Raw genomic sequence first — 13,904 nt, forward strand, 5'->3', positions numbered from 1 at the left:
AGATGCAATTCACTCTCCTCGTTCTGAAAAGTGTTTTGAGCTTGGTCTTGTACCTCCAAGACCAGAGACTTTCTATTCTTTCCTCTTGGATCAACCTGCTAGATCATCAAGCCATAATTCCTGAATGGGAAGGTTGTCTGAATGTGAACCTAGGATCTTCAGCGACAACAAAGCTTTCTGGTACATGCGTTGTACCCATGCCGGCTTTGAACATGCCTGAAAATATAGATGACATAGTAGGGAAAGGCAGAGAATTCTGTGTCTGCCGTGACAGGGGTTCTATAAGATGTGTGCGCCAACACGTCAAAGAAGCTAGGGAAGAAGTGGTTAAGATACTTGGATTTGAGAAGTTAGGAGACATGGGCTTCTGTTATATGGGAGACGAAGTTGTAAGGAGCTGGAGCGATGAAGATGCACTAAGTTTTCATGAGGTTGTTTATTCCAATCCCGTGACATTAGGTCAAAACTTTTGGAAGCTGCATTTTTCTCCCCTACTAATCACGAGATTGTTAGCTTCTACTTTAACGGTTTTGTGCTCAGACGAAGGGCCACACAGAACAGGTGGTTCATGTTGGACATTGATAGTGACGATGATGAATGGCATGAAGGTTATGGAGCACCTTTGGGTACTCAATATGTCGAAGAAAAAGAAGACTTTGCTATGGAATCTCCTCTTCATCATCAAGGCATTGACAAATTCAATGAGGAAGTGCATCAACTCTATCACCAAGAAGATGCCAGTATTAGTGACAATGATGAAGATGATAATATCGATACCAGAGAAGATGGTTACAAGATGAATAATAAGTATGTGGATAAATTTTCCCGGTGCAATGAAGAGAGACTGAACGTGGAAGATGAATCATGCACGCCCTTTGAGCTTGCACATGATGCGGTGATCTCTAGCTAGACAAACTATGCAAAGAAAAAGGAGATTGGTATTGGAGATCAACAAAAGTTGTGTAATGATGCGAAAGTTTCACCAAATGGAAAAGATCTTAAACCAACTGGGAGCAGCATGGAGGAGATATTTTGGTAATGAATTCTGGAAAAACAAGGCAAGGAACAAGTGAAGGAAGCAACATCGTTTTCAACAACTTGCTGAATACTATGAGATTTCTTGGGTCATGAGGTCCTCATATTTAAAAGTAGAGAGAGGCTTCTTTTTTAAAAAGAAAATGAATTATCTCATGTGGTATAGGCTGTTGTTTTCACTTTTCTTGGGGCCCTCTTTTCTGAAAATTCTGTTACCTAGAATATGTCAGAATCCCTCTGATTTGCACTTAGTATTGTATCTCCTTTGACCTTAAAATAACATTGTACAGCAAGTGTGAAGGTAAAGTCTGTAAAGATGGAGTCTTTCTTTACAAGTAAGCTTGAGAAATATTCAATGCCACAAAGTTGGGTTGTTGCTTTAGAATAGGAGAAAATGTGGCAGAGAAGACGAGCTAATGATGTTTAAAAGGCTTCTTTGTTGGTTGTTTGGACGTCGAGAAGTCTCTGTGTTGGCCCCATGGTTTGTTTGTTATACCCACTTATCTGAATTGAGTTTCTACTGATTTCAGTTCAGTGTACTGAAAGAATATATATAATTTTAATTTATGGAAATAATAATCTTTAAATTAAACTTTCTGCGGATTGTGCAATTTCAAGATTTGAGGGATAGTAATGAGTGGGCTAAATAGATCTGAACCGTCCAGTAACATTTTTTCATATCTTTTTTTGGTTCCATGCATGAACTTAAACAACAACAACAAGACACCTAAGAGATGGAGAGAGAATAATAAGGAGAGTGTGTGTGTTGTGTTGGTATTGAGAGAGAGAGGAATAGATCCAAAAACGCAGCTGACCTTTTGATTACTTCTCTTTTTATTTTGCTCCAAAACTCAAAACAAATCTCTGAGCTTTGAGCTGTGGAGTTTACAAAGTTTGTTCTTTTTATTTCTCTCCTTAGCTTTAAGGTCGGATCTTTGTACTAGAGAACAACAACAGCTGTCACATCCCACAATCTGATCGCTAAGAAAGCATCAACCTTTTCTCTGCTTCTCTCTTGGCTCTGTAGCATTTGAGTTTTGTCGGTTTGTGCAGAATTTTTTCAGGAGATTTGAGGTAAACTCTCATCAGCAACAAAAGTGGGTTCTTCATGCTACTCTTCCCTTTACTGTGCTTTCGTTTCTCTAAAGAAAACATTTTCTTATTGTCTCTCTGCTTGTTTGGTGTTTGATCATTTGTCTAAGAGAAATTCAAATTGAAATGGAGAAGAAGTATGTGTGCAAGTTCTGTAACAAGAAGTTCACTTCTGGCAAATCACTTGGAGGTCACATCAGGATTCATTCCAATGAGTACACAGTTGCTTCTGATAGTTTCAACGGCAAGAATCCTAAGATGAAGAACAACAACAAGAAGAGGTTGGTGGAACATAAACAACTTTGTTGCGGAGAATGTGGTAGCAATCACATGGATTGTCACTGTGTGGGAGAGAAGATGGTGATGGATAGCCAATCTGATACTGAGACTACTTCCTCAGCTCCTACCAGGAAAAGATCCAAGAAGCTGATGAAACAATCCAATTCAGAATCTTTTAGCACGTCTTCTGCTTCTGAGATTGACCAAGAACACAAGGACACTGCTTTGTCTCTGATGATGATGTCTATAGATTCTAAAGGACATAACTTGGTGGTGAACTCTCTAGCTGAGTCATCTGAGAACAACTCTGAGATTCTGGAGACAAAGGCTTCTTCAGGGGAGCAGCTAAACGTGAAGAACCAGGATTTAAAGACTGACAAAGTTGCAGTTGATGACCAATTGAGATCTACCAATGATGCTGATTCATATAGCTCTGATTCTGATTACTTCATGAATGGCCCAAAGAAGTCAGACTCAGATATCTCTGTTGAAGGGTCTCTCAGGAACACTGAACTCAACAGTTTCAAGAATGGTGATGAGCTTGGGGTCAAGGAGGGAGGATCAAAGTATCAGCTGCGCAAAAGCAAAAGGGTCTTGCCTTCTTCTTATGAAAGTGATTCTTGTGCAGACAGAAACATGAAGATTCATAGGTCCGGTGATTGCAAGATGCTTAAGAAAGCAAGTGGTGCAAACAAAAGTAGCAAAGCTCACGAGTTCAAGTCAAGTCAAGCTTTAGGTGGTCACAAGAGATCACATTCCATTGAGAGCCAAGAACAGAAGATCAAACACAAAGCAGCAGCTGATATGCGTATCGATCTCAATCTCCCTGTTCAGGATATTGATGTATGAATCATAACCTAAATCAAATGTTTTCTTGATTTTGTTCATATAAAGTTTTAAACTTAGCCAATTCTTTTCTCTATGACTTCTGAGTGTTGATATAAAGCTTCACAATATCAAATACCCTCTTTATCAGATGCGGCAGTTCTTATTGAGCTTTATAAATAGTTTTGGTGGACATTTCTTTAGCCCAGGGACGCCTATACAGAGATTGATAGCTTGTGACCCACGAAACAATTATATACACGTTCTTGTTTTCCTTGAACTGAACTTATAAACTGTCATGTACAAAATACATAACACTATCACTTCTTCTACGTATTATAAATCATGTAAATAAGCTACCGAAAGTGAAATAAATCGATGGGAATGTATAATAAAGGTCACGGGTTTTAATATTTTTTAATCTATGAAAACGAACTAATAAGGACCCACAAAAACCCCATATCATAACGTCGAATCATGTGCATCTTCTGCGTTGCATTAAAACCCACTTTGCTCTTTTCCCTCTTTCTCTCAAGTTTAAAACTTTACCTTCTCCAAGAAACCTTCTTACCTTTCTACTCTCTCTCCTCGCATTAAGCAATGTCGCCGAGTTACCTCAAACGTCCGATCATGATCTCATCTCTCCTTCTCTTCATCGTTTTCATTGCTTCTCCAACCGTCGAAGAAAACCTGAAGGCATCAAGAAACTTCCCTTACCGAACCCACCTATTGGCCCCGAGGGTTCACCACCCGTATGATGTGAGTCCTCAGGGTTCGTGCGACTCCTTCACTCGTCCATACGCGCGTTCTATGTGCCTTGAGCTTCAAAGAATCCACCACCGTAGCACCACGAAGCAGCCACTTGTTTCCCCTCCTCCTCCTCCGCCGGAGATTGATCCAAGGTACGGCGTCGATAAAAGACTCGTCCCCTCCGGTCCAAACCCTCTTCACAACTAAAAACCCTATCCCACAGTTTGTATACATATATAGAGAGAGAGACCTTAGTTACATATTTTATATAGTTAACAAATTTATTGGCGTTTCTTGAAGATCTGTGCCCGACGACGAAAGATTCATTTCTTCTTTGCGGGTCTTTCTTGAATCTTGATTCTACTCTCTTGATCATCTTAATGGAGTCCTACGTACGTAACGTTATGAGGGATGTATTGTTGCTATTTCCACGCTTGTTTTTGAAGACTAGTAGAGAGTGAAAACAATCTTGGAAATAGTGTGCAACGTCTTTCTTTTTTATTTATTTTTATGTTTACATAATGTGAAACTTTAAAAAAATAAATGCAGGCAAAAAGATTTAGATATTGGTTGTGAGAGAGGGGAGAAACGCATGAGTTCCATTAATTTGGGAGCTGTATATTATTATGTAACTTCAAAGTCACGGCCAATATTGGTCTATGAATAAAACTTTTATTTGAAGTTCTTGATGGGCCATATGTGTAATCCTTATGTCTGCTCTTCTCTCGTGTGATATCTCACTGTAAAGATGCTCAAATTGCTTGTCTCTTTGACTTTGTCATTATACAAAAACAAAAGGAGTCTTTAGTCTAGTTGTATAACATATGTTCATTACGAGCAACACTAGTAGTAAATTAATTAATCTCACCTCTCATACAATGAATGAAGTTAACGGATTGGCTTGTTATGTGGCCCAAAAATAAAAAAAAAACTACTGAAAATAAAGTGAAACAGGAAAGCAACAATGAAAACATTGATACATGTTTTGAAAAATGATGAACATAGATGAGACATGGGAAGTGTAAGGAGAACTTTGGCGAAAACATGAATTTTATTGGAAAAAACATGAAAATAAGATAAACTTGTTAAAGACAATTACAAGGAAAATAAGATAAGTTCTGTGTGCTCAACCAAAAGGAAAAATAATTGTGAAAGACATTAATACCCATTTTTAAATGGTGAAAGGTGTTTTTAAAGTAAACGGGTATAGATCATAGTCTAGGCGGATAGTAGATTTAATCACAATCTGCCTAGACTATTTTTATTAATCTCAATAGGAAAAAATGCATTTTAAATCTGATTAAAATTTTCATTTTTTTCTTTCTTATTTCATCCCCAACCCCCAAAAGAAAGCAAATCTCCTAACTTTAGATATTTCAAAGTCTGTTTTATTTGTTTCCTGTTTTTGTGTTCTCTCTTTTGCTTGATGGTAGGATCTCAAGTTAACAAGATAGGACTGTTACATTCCCCCAAAACTGATCGCTATCAGAAAGTATCAAGCTTTGAGCTTGATGATTCTCTCTTCCCCTTCTCTCTCTTAGCATCTGGGGAGTTCAGTGCTCCCTCCAAGACTTGAGGTAAACCAGACAAATGGGTTCTAACTAACTTCACCTTTTCTTGTCTTTTCTTCTTCTGATCTTTGCTTATATAGTGTTTGAACATCTGTCTTAATTAAAGATGGAGCAGTGCATTGAGAAGAGGTTTGTGTGTAAGTTCTGTAACAAGAGATTCGCTTGTGGGAAATCACTGGGAGGTCACATCAGAACTCACATGAGCAACAAGAACTCAGCTGATTCAGATGAAGATGAACACACTAAGCTCATGTTCGATGAAAATGGAGGTCAGTCTAGCTACGGTCTGAGAGAGAATCCTAAAAAGAACAAGAGGTTTGTGGATCAGAGAGAGATGATGGCTCTGAAACATCACCAGCATCAACAACAACAACTGCTTTACTGCAGAGAATGTGGCAAAGGTTTCCCTTCTTCAAAAGCTCTTTGTGGTCACATGGCTTCTCACTCTGAGAGAGAGAAGATTGTGATGGATAGTCAATCTGATACTGAAGCTTCTTTGTCAACTATAAGGAGAAGATCCAAGAGAGCTGTGAAACATCATCATGGTAGTAGCATCATGAATCAATATGACGCAGCATCTTCTGATGAGTCTGAGATTGAGCCGGAACAAGAGCAAATGGCATTGTCTCTGATGATGCTGTCTAGAGATGATTCAGGTTTCAAGAAAGGACATAACTTGGTTGTGAACTCTTTTGCTGAGTCTTCAGACAACAACTCTGTGATTCTTGAGACTAAGTCGTCTTCAGGAGAACAGCTGAGGAAGATCTTTAAGGTGAAGGAGTCTTGTAAGAAAGACAAACTTGGAGTAGGAGTTGACCATTTGAGAAATGGTGAGGACAATGGTTATGTTTCAGATAATTCTGATTCTGGCTACTTCAGGAATGGACCAAAGAAGTTGGACTCAGATGTTACTGTTGATGGGTTCCTCAGGAACAAGGCTGCAATGGGATTCAACAGCTCAGAGGATAAGAGCTTGAACAGATTCAGGACAGGATCAGATCGTTCTTCGACAAAGTATGATCTGAGGAAAAGCAGAACAAGCTTTCCTACTTACGGTCGGAAGAAAATGAGGTATGAGTTCACGGAATCAGTGTATGACAGTGGTGATCAGCATAGCTTGGAGACTGAATCTTGTGCGGAGACAATCAAGATTCATAGTAAACCCCCAATGGTTAAGAAAGCAAAGAAGAAAAGCAAAGGTCACGAGTGTCCGATATGCTTCAGGGTGTTTAAATCAGGACAAGCTTTGGGTGGTCACAAGAGATCACATTTCATTGGGAATCATGAACACAGGACTTTGGTTATCCAACAACACCAAGTGGCTCATGAGATGCATACCCTCATCGATCTCAATCTTCCTGCTCCTATTGATTAATGAAATCACTAGTAACAGCAATTTTGTTACTCATTGTTATTGTTATTGTTTCCTCTCTGATTTTATTTTCTTGTTGCTTCAGATTCAAGAATACTTTTGGTTCGGAAGGTAAATCAATTTTTTTCCTATTTTATTTGTTCATAATCATATCAAGAACCGGTGAAGTTGACCAAACTTTGCTATCTTTTGCTTTCTGAATCCTCATTTCTTGACCCCCAAGAAAGGTTTTTATGATACTTCTTGCTATATCTTTGAATATGTATCATGCTAATTCATGGATATGTATAGCAAAAGTGTTGCTGCAAGCAAACTATGTTTTACATTATAGCTTAAATTTATGTTTAGGTAGGGTGTATTAATCTCTGAATCATCAAGACATGTAATCTACTTTTGTTCAAATCATATATTTTACCGTGACATCAAACATTGACAGCAATTAACATATCTATCTGTTTTATAACCAACCAAGCTTTATATAATACAAAGCAAATCAAGTTTGGCCACATCTTACAGAAGACGAACACTAGATATACAACACGATCCCCCCCCCCAACAATTAAAACATAATCTATTGTATAGTAATTGTACTCTCTTATAATGTTCCAAGTTTTGATACGTTCTGATAGTTTTCCCCCTGAAACTATCATGTTAAGATCACGGTCGCAGGATTACCTGCAGGAGGGTACCTTTGTCTCCTCGGTCTTCTTGTTGCTTTTCCCCAACCTGTAAGCTTACTGTCTTCAAGTCCCACCACTGATACGCTCTCTATCACTGGCTGTGCCATTGACGGGCAAACTGGAGCTTGGCTTGTGATTCGTTTTCTTTTTGAGTTCCGTCTAGCAGCCACTCCAGAGTTCCAAGTGTGCTCTCTGCTTTTCATAAGCCCACCAAACAATTGGATATCTTCATTGACTTCATGCCTCGATAGAGAAGGGAGTCCAGGGAGAGTATCTCTCTGGAAATCCCGCTTTGGTCTTCCTCGTCTTGCTTGTCCTCTTCTGGGCCTGTTTGAACCCGTCACTTCGAATATCAGATTCTCAGGGACTAAGGGCTCTGGCATGTAGTCTTCTTCCTTGGTGGGATGTAAATTAAGGGTCATGGCTTCAAAGTAATCAATCTCCCCAGAAGAATCTCCTTCGTGATCAGCCTTTCGTTCTAACTCATCACCCTGAGAAGTGATAATGTCTGCGAACCACGAGAGCGGACTTTTCCCAGCCGCAACAGTTGAAGAGGAAGCTGCGTCACCGGGAAGACGTTGGTGATCAGACAATGAGATGGCGACTATTGCTTGTGCTGCTTCCTTGATGAGTTCATCCAAGGAGTTTCCGTCTTGGCCTTTCATCAATCCCCATGTTTCTTCATTTGATTTCTCACTCTCTCTATCTTCTTCTTCTTCACTCTCCAGTGTAGGGGGAGCTTCCAAATCTATACAAATTGTTCCTTTTGTTTTCACTCTCAGACTGGAATGTATGGCAGAATCTTCATCATCCTCACTAGCACATGAATTCAGATCAATATAGTGTCTGAAGTTGCCAGCCTTGTTTCCTTCTTCCTTTCCAACTCGAAAGGCTTTAGTACCATGCTGGTCAGCAGAAACCGAGGCATCACATGGCAAGTTGATATCAAGGTCGCGCTTAACCAAGTGATTCACTTCCTCCTTGAAAATAGTAGGCTGCTCAAAGATTGGGCACCCAATGATTTTTCTACTATGTGGATTGATCATTTCAACTCTTCCCACGTTGGCATTATAAGAGCATGAAGCAGATGATCTCAAACTCTTCTGAGGTGAAATACTATTCAGGCCGTCCCCTGTGTCAGTTCCATCAATGGATTGATTTGTCGAAGCATTCAAATCCAAGAAGCCATTAGATATTTCACTTCTGTTAAGTGGCTTAGGTTTTAGCCATGGTAACCCAGCTGATCGTTCCTGCTTTTTTGGCCCTTGAAGGCTTTCCAAACTCTGGTTCTTCACTACCTCTCCTACAAAACCGTTTGGTCTAAAGCCGGCTGACGGGAAATTTAAGGCAGCCTCCTTCGACCCTGAAGAGAATCCATGATAAATCCCGTTAGAGACAGGACTTCTCATCTCAAAACTTGAATCTGTCCTTGCATGAGCGACAAAATTCATGTAGGGATTCGTTTGAACTGGGTAAGATTTTTGATGTGAGCTGCTCCTAGGATTCTCCCATGATGAAGACCAGTGGCTCCATGGTCTTCCGAAGTCAGGGCGGTAGTCATTGTGTAACCTTGGAGTGTTAGATGCCACACTTGATTCCACGTGGCTATCATAAGAAGCTTGAGGATTCTTCGAACGAACTTCCAGATCACGATATCCTGGGAATATTACTTTGTTATGATCAGTTTTAGGATAGCTCTGAGGTTGAAATCCATTGTTAGAGAATGCTTGTGCAGAATGGGAAGGCAGCTGGTCTCTATGTGTGCTTCTGCTGTTCCCTGTTAACACAGTGACATGAACATTTTACATTTTTGAGAGAAAGAAGATAGGCAAAAATGGCTACATACTGAATCAACACACAATTCAAAACCGTTATATGATCCATCGACATGTACATGCATAATAAGACACTACTATGACATATTTTCAGCTAATAAAGCACATGTGAGCAGGAAGACACACACAGTCTCAGTTTTATATCATTTCAAAGATTAAAGAAATGAAACGAAAATGACGAGCATGCCACTTGTTTAAAAAGGTCACCTGCTTCAAGGACCATCCATCCATTTTGACTTGTGTTTTTCTCCAAACAGAGTCCTTGAACATCCGCATTGTTTCTCCCGTAATGAGCATGCATGTCCCTGGATAGAGAAACAGGTTCTGAATCTTGACACTTGAGTGGCTCATTCAAGTCAGCTAGGCCGTTTGAGTTCTTCACATCCAAACAAGACCCTGAAGAGTTGCTCTGATGAGAAGCATCCCCTCTTCCAGATTTGGACCGTTTGAATGGAGGGAGGATCGTAATCTCTTCGTTATCACCAGTTTCATCGGTATCAAGATACTCATCGGCAGGGAGTTGAAGATCAATCATTTTTCTCCTAGCCTTCACAGGCACAACCTCGTTCCCGTCTCTTGAACAAAACCCATTTTGCAAACGACCGTTACAAGCTTGAGAGCTGCTCCCTTCTCCATACCCAGGAAGCTGCCTTTTACTTGCAGTCTCAGACGTATAATCACTAAAACTAAACTCTTCTTTCGAGTTCTTCCCCTTTACTTCATCCACCAGCTTCCTCTGGACTCTGTACAAACGGTGAAGCTCATGCACCTGCCATCAATACAAACAAAGTCAAAATCTTTAAATGAGGAAAGGAAACTCAATAACGTAGTAGTAAGAAAGATAGAGAAACCTGGTTCTTAAATACAGCTTCGTGCTCAAGCATTGTCTGTTTCATGAAATCTCTCTCGTACCCTCCTGAATATGATGAATCCGCAGCAGGATAAGAATCCCTTATCGAGCCGTTGTGATACTGAAGATTTGCACCATCTCCGCCGCGGCGATAAGCAGACCAACTACAAGTGTTGAAATCTTCACTCATTGAGGGCAAAAAGGTTTCACAGTGAGTGGACCACTCTTGCTCCCTCATTCCTCTCTCCAATGAAGGCTAGATTCTGCTGCAATTTCACAATGCTTTGATTCAGATTCAAACTTATACAATCACAGGGTTCACAATCAAGTGATTATAAATTTCTTTTTTTTTAAAATCTAAATCCAAAAACATATTTGTATATTAAAATAGTTTTATGTATCGATTTGACTTTTAAATGACTTAAACCTAATTCATCAAACAAAGCAACACAGATTAGCAAATTATATATTTTTTAAAAGAAGATATAAATGGCAAATTAAAATAAAAGATAATATATAATATAAAAATAAGGTTGATAGAGATTGTACCTCTCATCATCTGATCGCACTTTGAACAGACGATAAAAAATCATCTTTAATCGTTGATTATTGGAAACACTCACTCCCAAATCTTATCGATAAATGAAAAAAAAATTGAATTAAGAAAATAAAGTGCGAAATTAATTAAATACCGAATTTTTGAATCAGGAGAGATTCAAAATCTAAAGTAACGACGACAGTTTAGTGATGAAGAAGAGAGCTAAACAATCATGGAAGAAGAAGAAGATAGCTCTCAAGCCGTCTTCTAAAAATCTCTCTCTCTCTTTATCTCTCTCCTCGTCTCTGGCTTTTCTATCGCTCAGATTCTATTAGCGAATGCAATAACCATAAAAGAATTAAGGAGAGCTTTTATATTCCTTTTTTTAATCGGATTTGTTGTTTTCTTAAAATAAAAACAAATAAATAAATACGGAAACGAAAGAGGCTTCTAATAACAGTGACGTGATATTTTGTCAACACTCGCTTCTTCCCTTCTTCTTTTTTCTCGTGATCTACTACTCACTTTTACATTTTCTGTTTTTAGAGATCTGGTCGGTTTTTTAATTGTAGTTTCTATATTATTTTTCGTTTTTAGTATAAAAGTGTAGTTTCTATACTGATAAAAAAAATAAATTAAAAAGAAAGATGTTCTAATAATTTTAAAGTGTACTTCTTAATTAAAAGTTTGTAAAATTATCACTTAAACAGACAGATGTTCTAACAGTTTTCTATATTTTTAAGAGGTTTTTTTTTGGTTGAGAAATGGTATTCTAAATTTTCACTTTTTAACCTTTTCATTTTTATTAATTTCTGGATATAAAAGTATAGGATAAGCAAAAAAAGATTAATTTCGAAATCCGATACACTATTACAAATGATGTCTTCTTCTTTTGGGGGTAAATACATGTGTTTTAAACTGCTAAAATTATTTTACCCTAGATTCTCTTTGTATCTTTGAATGCGGACAATGATTTAGCTCGGAAATGAGATAGGATCGGAAAATATTTTATTTACGTTACTTTACGAAAAAAACAACATTATTTTGACAGCCTTAATATTTTTAAGCCTTATTATTTATACTTATCTTTTTATATATGATTTAATAATAAAATCGTGCAATGATGTGTATATCATAATTTACATCTATATCCTCACCGGATCTACTCTAGCTTTACATAAGGAAACAATACATCACCTAACAATTTATAATTCATGTAGAGATAAAATAGCAGACAGGTCCAAATCCATCCTTATTTTGTAAATATTACAAGTTATTTCTAATTTTATAAGTCATAGTAATGTTTTTCTTTCAACCAGAAACAGAAATAAAAAAATTATATCAAATGATAATTAGCATGCTATTTTAAGACCCCTTCTCAAAAAACAAACTATGCAAAACTAAACTACAAGTTTGATGATAACATTATTAATTTCTAAATGAAGCATCAAAATATTTATTAAGTTAGGTAGATAAAAGCCAGTGGGCCCTACATGTGAGCCAACTTTAAGGTTTTCAGTTTACGTTTGTGGGGGTGTTGATGTCCAAAAAAAATGTGGGTGCGAAAATAAATACCCCTGACCTTGTGGATAATTACGAGTTTAGTGATTATCGTTAGAAGCTTTGTTTTTCTGGTCGTTCTTGATTGGCTAGTTATCTCTACTCTCTTAGTGAAAAAATCAATTAAAAGGCTGTTTTGTGGAGATTATTACATTAACTGCCTCTATTCAAGAAAAGCATTTTTTAAGTCCTGACACGTGACAGGTGTTTTAGTGGACGAACATATATCATACATTTGATATACTAATTTATAAACGAATCTAAAGAGTTTTTGTTTGAAACTTTTGAATTTACATTTGAGATTTTCTTGTTTCGGTTTTACAGTTAGAGAGAAACTAAAATTATATGGTCATGAAATGGATCTCGACCATGCTTTTTAAATTAGTTTGTCTACTGATTAAACAAACTAGTGGTTTTCCCGGGCTACGTCCGGGTTTCTTATATAAATTTTAGTTTAGTTTAATATATTATATTACTATTTGATTATATATAATGCATATCTATCAATTTTTACAAAACATAAATTATAAAATGAATTTAAAATGATCTGAGTGCAAACGCTAATAATATTGAAAATGGATATTATATGACTTTTACTTTTCTTATAAGTTTTATTAATGTTTTAGAAGTACTTTTCAATTAATTGTATTTCCTTATTGCGATATTTTTATTTTTTTGGAACTACTTGTTTTCATAAAATTAAATATTTTTATGATTCGAGAAGGGGTTATAATTATTGATATAAAAATAAAAAAACTAAATTAAGTTGGGATTAAAATCAAGTAAAATTTGGGCTTTGTTAATTTACGGCGTTTCTTTTTTTACGGTATTCTTCTGTATAAATACGGACCTCTCACCCAAATGAAATAAGATGTAAATATATAGATTGTATTTTTACTTGTCATCATTATTTTGTTGTGAAGATAAAACAATAGTTTAACAGATACTGAAAATTAATGTATGATGTTTCAATTTTTAATTTTCAGTAAAAGAATAATAATTTATTTGAAAAAATAATTTTTATTTTTAAAAGTGTATTTTAAAATTTAATCCTTAAATTATATATAACTTCTAATAAACTCCGCTAGCTTGCTTTTTGAAGTATTATCTTAAGATATAAAAATGATTGACCGTGTGTGTATCGAATGAAATAGACGAACTTAATATTTGTTAGTGTAGCATTGATGTTTGTTTTGGACATTTACTCCGTATCTGTGAGTTGCAGTTGTGTTATTTTTTTAACATTATGTCAAGAATGTTAGTCTATTTACTTTTTGATGTCATTTATGGGGTTTCACATATTTTTCCATCGTCTAAAGATACATAACTTTTTTTGGGTTTGTTTTGGTTGAATCTGGTTCTAAATGTTAAAGCATAGAAGGTGGTTTTGTTTTATTTAATATGGTAAATAGATATGGTGGACAAATATTCGTCAAATGATGAAAATAATTTTGGTAATTAGCTTGTAATAGTAACATGTGCCGGACCGGTCAACTATATTGTAGCGGTAACATGTA

At 36.8% G+C, this 13,904-nt stretch overlaps 4 protein-coding genes, 1 long non-coding RNA gene and 1 pseudogene across 7 annotated transcripts; 4 read left to right on the forward strand and 2 right to left on the reverse strand.

The window, feature by feature from the left end:
* The first annotated feature begins 2 nt into the window (after nucleotides 1-2).
* Nucleotides 3-1,324, forward strand: LOC103829811 (annotated as a pseudogene).
* A 251-nt stretch (nucleotides 1,325-1,575) lies between these two features.
* On the forward strand, nucleotides 1,576-3,323 carry LOC103829189 (zinc finger protein ZAT4). Of its 2 annotated transcripts, none has more exons than XM_009104846.3 (2): nucleotides 1,576-2,132; nucleotides 2,238-3,323. In XM_009104846.3, the coding sequence occupies exon 2, from the start codon at nucleotides 2,254-2,256 to the stop codon at nucleotides 3,253-3,255; it is 1,002 nt and encodes a 333-aa protein (XP_009103094.1). In that variant the 5' UTR covers nucleotides 1,576-2,132; nucleotides 2,238-2,253; the 3' UTR covers nucleotides 3,256-3,323. The 2 variants fall into 2 exon arrangements, with proteins under 2 accessions (XP_009103094.1, XP_033132177.1); XM_033276286.1 differs by having other exon boundaries at nucleotides 1,576-2,109.
* On the reverse strand, nucleotides 2,910-6,829 carry LOC117126927. The gene is made up of 3 exons (XR_004449688.1): nucleotides 6,757-6,829; nucleotides 5,588-5,592; nucleotides 2,910-3,112 (listed from the first exon to the last, which is right to left on the reverse strand). It is a non-coding gene; the product is annotated as an uncharacterized LOC117126927 (long non-coding RNA).
* Nucleotides 3,699-4,665, forward strand: LOC103829191 (CLAVATA3/ESR (CLE)-related protein 9). The gene has a single exon (XM_009104848.3). The coding sequence runs from the start codon at nucleotides 3,832-3,834 to the stop codon at nucleotides 4,186-4,188; it is 357 nt and encodes a 118-aa protein (XP_009103096.2). The 5' UTR covers nucleotides 3,699-3,831; the 3' UTR covers nucleotides 4,189-4,665.
* LOC103829192 (zinc finger protein ZAT4) lies at nucleotides 4,978-7,057 on the forward strand. The gene is made up of 2 exons (XM_009104849.3): nucleotides 4,978-5,558; nucleotides 5,659-7,057. The coding sequence occupies exon 2, from the start codon at nucleotides 5,659-5,661 to the stop codon at nucleotides 6,925-6,927; it is 1,269 nt and encodes a 422-aa protein (XP_009103097.1). The 5' UTR covers nucleotides 4,978-5,558; the 3' UTR covers nucleotides 6,928-7,057.
* A 255-nt stretch (nucleotides 7,058-7,312) lies between these two features.
* LOC103829193 lies at nucleotides 7,313-13,448 on the reverse strand. 2 transcript variants are annotated; one of them, XM_009104850.3, is made up of 4 exons: nucleotides 10,839-13,448; nucleotides 10,291-10,552; nucleotides 9,647-10,208; nucleotides 7,313-9,381 (listed from the first exon to the last, which is right to left on the reverse strand). In XM_009104850.3, exons 2-4 carry the CDS (start codon nucleotides 10,525-10,527, stop codon nucleotides 7,571-7,573), a joined length of 2,610 nt encoding a protein of 869 aa, XP_009103098.1. In that variant the 5' UTR covers nucleotides 10,528-10,552; nucleotides 10,839-13,448; the 3' UTR covers nucleotides 7,313-7,570. The 2 variants fall into 2 exon arrangements, with proteins under 2 accessions (XP_009103098.1, XP_009103099.1); XM_009104851.3 differs by having other exon boundaries at nucleotides 10,291-10,555.
* Between the last annotated feature and the right edge of the window lie 456 nt (nucleotides 13,449-13,904).

The sequence above is a fragment of the Brassica rapa genome, chromosome A07 (genome assembly GCF_000309985.2).
Source record: "Brassica rapa cultivar Chiifu-401-42 chromosome A07, CAAS_Brap_v3.01, whole genome shotgun sequence".
Lineage (NCBI taxonomy): Eukaryota > Viridiplantae > Streptophyta > Magnoliopsida > Brassicales > Brassicaceae > Brassica > Brassica rapa.